Genomic DNA, 9,618 nt, shown 5'->3' on the forward strand with positions numbered 1-9,618 from the left:
CGTGTATGCGTTCATAGGATGATTGTATGTGTATATCTATAATACCTAAATAGTTCATCCCCACTATGTTATTTCTCTTGACATGCAGCCTATCCACATCAGCAACATTGCCACGTCAACGATTAGTTAGAGACTTACATATGGGACACACCACAGTTCAAAACAGACATGTTCGCTTCAGTTTCTATCGCTTGGACCCACGAGAGAGCCTCCGCACACACATCATCCAGCCCAGCCCATCTCCCCCGCTTTCAGAGTCTTAAACGGACGAGGATAGAAATAGTAAAAAAAGAACGTCCCACAATACCACCGCTCATCCAGCACAGGGCAACCCAATCTGCCCATCGTTCTCCCGCACGGCCGCCGGTCCTCCCGCGCAGGCGATACCAACCCAACCTGACACCACTAGAGCGCCACCAGTTCGCTGCCCTTCCTCCTCTCTTCCATCCAGTTTCCTTCTCCTCCCGTCGTGCGCTGCGCGCCCACGGCGACCACATCTCCATCACGCCTCATATGTGCGTCGCCGCCACTGTAGGCCTCCTCTGCAGCCCGGCCAAATCTGGCCACCACCTCGAGGTCAGCACCGCTCCTCACCGCGCCATGGCCGCCGCCCTCGCTCGCGCGTCGCTCGCCTCACAACACACCATCCTGCTCGCGCTACCCGTCCACCACCGCGCGCTGCCGCCATCAGCCGTCTGCTTCGACCGACCGGCCGCCACCAGTATGACGTCTCCTGGGCGCTGGGTTGGGGCCGGGCGCGACTCCGTTGCTGCTACCCCAAGTCGTCGAGGAGCAACATGAATCGGGCTGGGCGCACCCGTTCCTCTGCTCCGATCTTCTAGGCGCGGTTGGACGCGGGCCGTCCGCCGTTTGGTCACTGGCGTCGTTGTTCTGCTCTGCTATCGTCATCGTTTGCGAGGAGCCCGGTTCCATCAGTAGCGCCGTCTTCCCAGGGACACCACATTCTGGTTTTCCACACACTGCTACTAAGTATGGACTAAGCTTCTCGATGTGGAGATCATGTAATCATGTTGTTCTTCAGTAATTTTTCATTTGCTGATACTGACTACACAGCCCACTGCCTGAACATCTGTGCATCCCCTCAACTGGCCCACACTTTTATCTTATCAGTTGCCATTTACGGCCGTCCAATAAACTCTTATCCTAAAAATCAAAGAAACCCTTCTGTTGAACGTCATTGATGATTGACGCTTCACATCCTCTCCCCACTATGTCCACAAGAAACTGATGGATTCCCATTTAAATTGGGTGCTCCACAACTCATTTCATTCCCGTCGTCTTCCATACGGGTGGCCGTCTGCCATACTACTCATGCAGCTACCGGTGGTGAGAAACTCCCTCCAATGGTTCCGTCATCTTAAATCCACCTCATGAGCCCCTCTCCCTTCCCAATCCGCTCTGTGGACCATGACCATATTCATGCTCCACCATCACTGTTGTGACGCCGGGAATAACAAGGCTGTTGTCATGGGATGTTGATAGGCCGAAGAGGAGAATGGTGACAGTAAGGAGGCCAGTACAAATCTACACTTCCTAAATACAGGTGAGTCTCTGCCGCCTCAAGTTGATTCCACACCCTAGCATTCAAATTTCTCATGTGCCATCGTTACTTTTGGACGTAGGGATTTTGGTGTAGGGATTTGCTTGCCGTGTCTAGGTTATGTTTGATTTGTCTAATCATGGTGTTCATGCCCTTAACTCTGTTTTGCCAGGTTTCAACGACATTGGACATTTGGGATAAATATTTTTTGTTTTCATCCCTTGCTTCGTGTCTACATAAATACATGATGATTTACTTTTTCTGGTCTTGCTGCCATGAATTTGCATGCAGGAGATACGGGGTGCTGACAGAAATTAGAAGAGCAATTTCTACCGTAATTTGGACATTGTTTCTTTCAAGGCTGCAAATGGAATACCTCACATTCTTTATTCCAAAATCAGGTTTGTTAGCTCTCTTTTAGTTAAGCCTCCCATATTATTTCTGATTTTTTAGTTATTTCACATTGCTAAATATGCAAAAAATGATATGTTATAAGTACAGTTTCAGGTGTTCTAGAAAGTGGAATTCTGGAATTTTGATCTTCTGCTGCGAGAGAGCAAAAAATTGTTTGTCCATTATGCTATAATTGTTGTTTTATAGACCCGGTTCATGAATCCTTAGTGAAATCTTTTGTTTCGTTATGCTATTGCTTGATGAAAGTTCATGCCTTGGCCGATGGAAAGGTATGTTGAACTTGCTATGATGTAGCCGATGTAAAGTTCATTTTTCCATGTACTCATATACCACCACGTGTATCAGTTAGTTCATTTTCCTCATATGTTTCTACCGCACATTACTACTATTTTACGGCTATGCCCTACCGCACATTACTACTATTTTACGGCTATGCCTATGGATTTTAAGTTCTGGAAATAGGTAATGCTGATAAGGCTGTCAAGCTTTGCGTGTAAACTAAACATGTGGAAAAATTCAGTGTCGCCTATACTAAAAAATCATGCCCATCACACCTTTTTTTCAATTTGTAGCAGTGAGCAGAAAAGTAGGAGTGCATTTTATTTAGCTTCAATTGGTTCATGTATGATGAATTGATGACCAACATTTTTGTCTTGAAAGCCATTTGTAGATACTTTCCGTGCAACATTGCAAACTAGCTTTTCTATTTCTATATTTTATTTGTAGGCCATTATATTACGACTGAGAATGCAAAGAACCTGAATGGTAAAGATTTAAGCTTATCCTCATTTTTCCAGCTACCCAGGTCTTCTTAATGTTGCCGATTATTGTCGTCTTAGACTCTGAGTTGACTTCTTAACAACGATTATACCACATATAATGTATATATTATTGATTCAAATTAGTTGTCTTCTTTTGTATGTCGATGTTACTCTAAAAATCCGTGACATATTCCTGCAGCAATGCGCGGGGCATCATCTAGTATGAGGCTGGTCATAGTGGAGAGTAACTTAGACTAGTAACATACATATGTTACTAGTCTATGTTACTACCTTCAGGCTGGTCATAGTGGAGAGTAACTTAGACTAGTAACATACATATGTTACTAGTCTATGTTACTACCTTCATAGTGGGTAGTGTCATAGGTGTGGTAACATAGTTGCCTTCATTTATTACTTTGTAGACTCATTATGCATTGGAAACCGCTATGTGATGGTAACATATTATGTTACTCTATTTGCCTCTCTCCTCATTAACTACTTGCCACATCACCAATTTTGCTTATGTGGCATCTATGTTACTACCTATGTTACTCCCACTATGACCAGCCTGATGAGTGCGTATGTCTGTGTTAAAAAAAAACAATAATGCCACCGCGTGAATAACCGGAAGTATTCCTCGGTTTTCCCCTTTGGCTGCCTGCCTAGCTGAAACCGACGACGACGCTACCACTCTCGTTCCTTCCTTTCCTTCACCGCGTCTCCTCCCAGACAAAATCCCATCCGGAATCAACTTCTCTCCCTCCGATCCTCTTCCTCCCCCTTCCCCGCCGCCTCCGCCGGCGAGAATCGCCGCCGCGTCCGTCGCCACGACCTAGGAGCCCTCCTTCACGGGCGGACCTCTTCCCGGAGCCACCGGAGGGCGGGGACGGGCGGCCAGTCTCGTCCAGAGCCGGTAAGCATCCTCCCCACCCCAGCCCACCCGCCTGCCGCTTCACGATCGAGATCTCGAGCGAGCTCAGATCCGCGGGAGCAGCTGGCGTGCGCTCGCAGGGTAGAGTAGGGTTGGTCGCGCTTTCCCCAATCCTGCTCTGTCGACCTCGTCGGGTCATTGGTCGGACGGACGATCAGATTTAGTTTTGGTAGATTTCGTTGATTGCTGGTACCGTATTGAATGCCTTGCCCCTTACGCCGTTGCTCCTCTTTCTTATCTGCTTCGTTTGCAGGTATGCAGAGCCAGATCGTGTGCCACCGCTGCCGGAGGGTGCTGGCCTACCCGTCAGGGGCGCCCAGCGTGTGCTGTGCCATGTGCCGAGCCATCACCGCCGTGCCACCCCCAGCGCCAGGTACTGGATTGCAGCGTGGTTTCCTTTCGGTTGCTCTTTCCGCGTTGGCATCGCCTCACGACGTGTATATACCATCCTGAGGTTCAACTCTGGGAATGTTGCTTTGGAAGTAGGATAGAGTTTTGCATTGTATGAAAAATGCTATAAGACCTGTGTAGAAAGATTTGTGAGTACACTCTATAGCCAAATAGTTAGCATGGGGTTTAAATTTCATTGTGCCGACGTGCATGTTTACTTTGATCAGATTCTTTTCTATGTTACTTTAGTTCAAGCTTCTGTGCGCCTAGTTTCACTATCTGCTGCTTCTGTGATATGGATACTTACTCCATGGCTGATAATATCAGTGTGATGGATAAATCTTATGTTGCACCCTGTAATTTGTTCTCAAAAGGCCAAGTGGTTTTCTGCAAAAAGCATAGAGAAGTATTGTAAATTCACAGGAAATAACAAAATCCCTTAAAGTTTATTTGGGTTGGATCTGTATATACACTATTTTCTTAAAACACAAATCTGTACATTCACAGCTGAATAGTGGATACATTTTTTCTTTTGGATCTGTACATGCAATTATTTGTACTGGGTTAGTGGTTAGTTTTATGTACCATTCGAATTATAACTGCTCTGTTGATATTTGATAACTCTATGCTTCTAGCAAGAACCCAGAATTGTACCTCCTTCCATCCACTGACTAAATTGTGGTTTCTTGGTCCTTTTCACTTAAATACAATCTTCCATTTGTTATTCTTGTGCTCCCTCCGATTCAATTTACTTTGCATATTTGATTTTTCCAAAGTCAAACTTTATAAGTTTGACCAAGTTTATGGGAAGAAATATGAACATTTACAATAACAAATATATGATATGAAAATATATTCAGTGGTAAATCTGATGGTATTGTAGATGTTGATAACTTTTTCTATAAACTTGGTCAAAGTTTACTTGTATGCGAAGTAAATTGAAACGGAGGGATTATCCCAACTGTCAAACCGCTACTACCTCCTGCTTACCAATGTACCAAAGTGCTGTTTAGATTGTCGTATTTTCACAAGAATCTTGGATCATCATACTTTGTTTTTTTCTTAGAAGCTTCATTCAAAAAATAGGATTGGAGTTGTTGAATTCCTGCATAATGCATCTCCGTGCCCCTTACGGAAATCAATATGGGATATGAATTTTCCTTTGAGAAGTCCAATCCAATGCATTCTCTCTTTCTCTACTGCTCCTCTTAAAAAAATTGCCTACAATTTTTCCAGTTTTTTTACTGTCATCATCCAAATGCGCCATCTATGATATTCGTATGTCTTGAAATACTCTGCGGGATTCATAGTTCGATGTCATTCATTGTCTTGCATTATTTTCTGTTCCTGAGTTCCAAAGAGGCCCAATTAAAAATGAATATGTCTTTGCTACGTTTTACACCAACCAAGCAACCATACTCAGATGAGATCCGTTGGCTATCTTCCTTTTCTGTGTCTGTTATATGGTGATAAGTAGAAAACCTTCTTCTTCCCTTGAGGCGGCAATAAAAATCTTACCATGCTATACAAGTGGCACAGACTTCCAAAGGATTAACAACTAGTTGCATCAGTAAAAGCTTCAGGGAAGTAGGTTTTCATCTTCTTCACAGGTCACCAGTTGTGTATTCTATGCTTGAGACATATTTCGTTGCTTTTCGCTTCCCACCATGCCTTGCTCTCCCGTCATATTTTTTACCACATGTATCTCGTGCAGTGCTGATTTTATTGATTTTTTGCCATTGAACGTGTCAATCCTTGCACCGTTTGGATGTTTGCATTCAGGCCTGGTATTGGGTATTAAGAAAAAGGGTTCCCCCCGCTTTGTATTACAAAGCAACCATCCGATACAACCAACGATAGGGGCTGGGCCGGAAGCAGCACAAACACGCCCAAAAGAAAGGAAAGAGAAAAAAGAAAAGAAACAAATGCCGATAACGGCGGATCGACAAAAAACGACGAAGCCTTGTGACCGCTGCGTCCACCGAAGATCGCCCACCAAGCTCCGAGATTCCGAAGTGCCGGTACCCAACAACACCTCCAAGAAGGGACGCGACGATGACGACGCTGCTGCCAAGGGTTTCCCCTGGTACACGGCGAGGAGAGAGGAAGGGTAGCCCCGACGCCCTCCAGGAAGGTCCGGCGGCACCCTCAGGCGCCACCGCGTCGGTGTCGGCCAAGCCAGCAGAGATTTCTCCCGATCCCAGCCTCTACCTCAGGCACTCCGGAGCTCGCCACCAGACCGACCACCACCCTGCGCCAGCACGGACACGAAGCTTCCCACGCTGTCTCACCACGGCACCGCGAAGATGGTCTGCACAACGAAGAAGAGGAGTCGGGACTAGGGCAACAACACCGTCGGCATACGGGAGGGCCCCACCCGAAATCAAACCAGCGTCGTTCCTCCCATCCTGTCTCGCCCGCACATGCCCTAAGGAATGGCGGCAGCGCAGGTAGCCCATCCCGCCTGCATCTACCTCGAGCTCCGGCGGCCGATGTGCCTCCACCCGTCCAGCACAGGATCCCTTCCTCCCCGTCTCCACCCTGAGCTCCAGCGGCCGGCGCCACTCTCCCACCCCGCCTCCACCCTGAGCTCCAGCGGCCGGCGCCACTCTCCCACCCCGCCTCCACCCTGAGCTCCGCCGACCGGCGTGCCCCCACCCCGAGCTCCAGCGGTTGGCGCCACCCTCCTGCCCCGCCTCCACCCCGAGCTCCAGCGACCGGCATGCCTGCACCCCGAGCTCCGCCGCCCGGCGCAGGTGTGTTGCTGACCACCTCCTTCCCTCTTCGTAGAGCTCCAACCTTCTCTCCTCTCCCCTGTCAAGTGTCCGGCCTCCTCATTGCCCGATCTCCTGGCAAAGTCTCATACAACTCAGTGCCTCACGTTGACCATCCAAACAACATTTGACATTCAATCTCAATATCAAGTCTGTGTTCCGAATACTTAAACATCCAAACAGAAGTATTGGCATTCAATCTCAATGCCAATATACTGTGATATTGGTATTCAACCCAATGCAATGCCAAGGCTCCCAATGCAAACATCCAAACGGAGCGTTGGTAGTTTTCTGTCCTATGTTTTCCAAGATTTCCAAAGGGCTACTGTTTTATGGACTATACTTTGTTCAAGCAATATGAACATACTTATAGAAGTTTAATTTGTAGCAAAAATGCTTACACAAGTTACGTATTCTCTATTGCAGCAGTGGAAATGGCTCAGCTTATATGTGGTGGTTGCCGAACTTTGCTGATGTACACCCGTAATGCAGACACTGTGAGATGCTCATGTTGCAGTACTGTCAATCTTGTCAGACCAGGTAATGCCAATTCTGCTTCATATTCTGTTATTTCTTCTTATGAGCTTTCCACATTTATGCTTTTGATACATAGGCATGTTAATTTGTCAGAGGAATGTGGACTTTTGTTTTGTTAATCTGCAGTTGGCAAATATGTGTCATCCATGGAACTTTAGATGTGGTCAATTGTCTTCCATAATTAATTTCGCAAATACTGATTCAAGACCTGAGTGGCGTGTGATATGGTTTAGAATGATAGCAGCCTCACATGGAGAAGTGTGTGTTCTAGCCAGGTCGAGTTTACATTGTTGGTCTAGTTACTCTCTAGTACAGCCTAGATTGCATGCCAAAATTAAATAGAACATAATGTTTAGTTAATTAAAAATGTGCTTTGCGCTTTCCCTAGTAGGATATGTTATACTGCCTCCATACGAAATGTTATGCTCCAATTATGTATGGATCTCCTTTCTTACTTGTGAGTTATTTCACTTCTGTTCATAATGCAGTCAATAATATAGCCCACGTGAACTGTGGTCGGTGCCGAACAACTTTGATGTATCCACATGGAGCACCTTCTGTCAAATGTGCCATCTGCGATTATATCACAAATATCACAAATACTGGAGTAAGTTAACCCTTGCCCTACAGCATCATGTGATGCAAGTGTAATTGTTTAGCAGCAAAATTTACTGATTTCAAACCATCTGTGCTATGAATTTCAGATAAATACCATGTCACCAGCGCCATGTCCAAGGCCTACATCAAATGAATCTGCATATAATGCCTCATCAGCTTCTGTTGTATGTCCACAGACATGTCTTGTATTTTGACAAGTTGTTCCTGGAGAGTAGAATGATTTATCTCATATTTTCATCTTCTTGCAGCCCACACCTCAACCCCAGAATGTAACCGTCGTTGTTGAGAACCCTATGACAGTTGACGAAAAGGGTAAACTGGTAAGCCCCCCTGTTTATTTATGTCTCAACAATCCATTGAACCGTGTCGTATTTTACATTGCTGATTGGATTTTAGAGTGCTTAGCGACCTCTGTTCACTTGACACAGGTCAGCAACGTCGTAGTTGGAATTACACCTGGGAAAAATTGAAGGGTTGTTTCTCACCTGATGTATACCTGTTTTGTGTTCTATATAAGAACCTGGAAAGACCATGTACTGGTATTTCCAGCCTTTGGTGATTGGTTGCTGCCTGACCTGGAAGAACAAAGACGCATAAAGTGCTTTTTGGAATTTCACCAAGGAAAGCATGCATTTCGAAAGCTGTATTCTGAATATGTTGATTCTTTTGTCTGTATATGAGTTCTATCAGACTTCACTATGGGCATGACAAAATGGTATTATACATATTTTGAAACTTTACACGCTGTATGACATGACTTCTTTTTTGGTGTTTTCGTGCAGCCTATGCAATTTTACTGCATCGAAGTTAATGTCAAAGCAGAAAAATAATTAAATAAATAATTGAACTAGATCAAATACACATACATAAGAGTAGTGTAACCAGATTTGATAGATTAACCACAAAGGTAGTTGGACAACAACACATTTTCTCGAAAAACAGGATAACCCTAGGTTTTGCATGTGATGTACAGTACATAGCAAGGTAAAGTCAATCGTTGATGCCAAATATGGGCTTAAAGGAAAACTAAGACCATCCAATCTTCACAATCATTGATGCCAAACAAAATTGGCTTGAAAAAGCCAAGGCCATCCAATCTTAACAATCTTATCGCAAACCCTATGACATGTGCTCCAATAACGATCATTTGCTATTCTGGACAAATCCTTTAAGAAGGGATTGTTGCATGTGCACTGTTGTTGACAAGTTCAACCATAATTTGAACTTAGGATTTTTAGTCCCTGAGCTGAGCTTTGAGGCAACACTTTTGACAAGGGCTTGACACACCCTGATATTGCCTGATCTGCCCCCCACCCCACCCACGTTGCTGGAGAAAGCAACGGTAGCCCGCATTATTACGTCCAACCATTGTTGCCCCTTCTTTGAATCCGTTAATGACAGAGGAAGGGACACTTGGACGTAAGGTGATGACTTAGATCTAGTCGTCATTGCAGCCATCTGATAGATCCATCAATGACACCCTAGAGGACGCCACCTCAACGTCCTCCATCGCGGCCACCGTTAGTATGATCACGCCAACCCCAACATGGTTGGTACCACCGAATGTGATGCATGCCCATTGCAAAGTCGAGCCACAACCACGCACGCCCTGGCCTAGATCGATGCACCACA

The 9,618-nt window shown here is 45.5% G+C and overlaps 1 protein-coding gene and 1 long non-coding RNA gene across 2 annotated transcripts; both read left to right on the plus strand.

The window, feature by feature from the left end:
• Positions 1–310: 310 nt before the first annotated feature.
• LOC119303041 lies at positions 311–2,958 on the plus strand. Its single transcript, XR_005147826.1, has 3 exons — positions 311–1,564; positions 1,853–1,962; positions 2,063–2,958. It is a non-coding gene; the product is annotated as an uncharacterized LOC119303041 (long non-coding RNA).
• Positions 2,959–3,325: 367 nt separating this feature from the next.
• LOC119303040 (protein LOL3-like) lies at positions 3,326–8,735 on the plus strand. The gene is made up of 7 exons (XM_037580118.1): positions 3,326–3,649; positions 3,921–4,040; positions 7,258–7,371; positions 7,857–7,975; positions 8,073–8,150; positions 8,235–8,306; positions 8,415–8,735. The coding sequence occupies exons 2-7, from the start codon at positions 3,923–3,925 to the stop codon at positions 8,454–8,456; spliced, it is 543 nt and encodes a 180-aa protein (XP_037436015.1). The 5' UTR covers positions 3,326–3,649; positions 3,921–3,922; the 3' UTR covers positions 8,457–8,735.
• Positions 8,736–9,618: the final 883 nt, after the last annotated feature.

The sequence above is a fragment of the Triticum dicoccoides genome, chromosome 5A (genome assembly GCF_002162155.2).
Source record: "Triticum dicoccoides isolate Atlit2015 ecotype Zavitan chromosome 5A, WEW_v2.0, whole genome shotgun sequence".
Lineage (NCBI taxonomy): Eukaryota > Viridiplantae > Streptophyta > Magnoliopsida > Poales > Poaceae > Triticum > Triticum dicoccoides.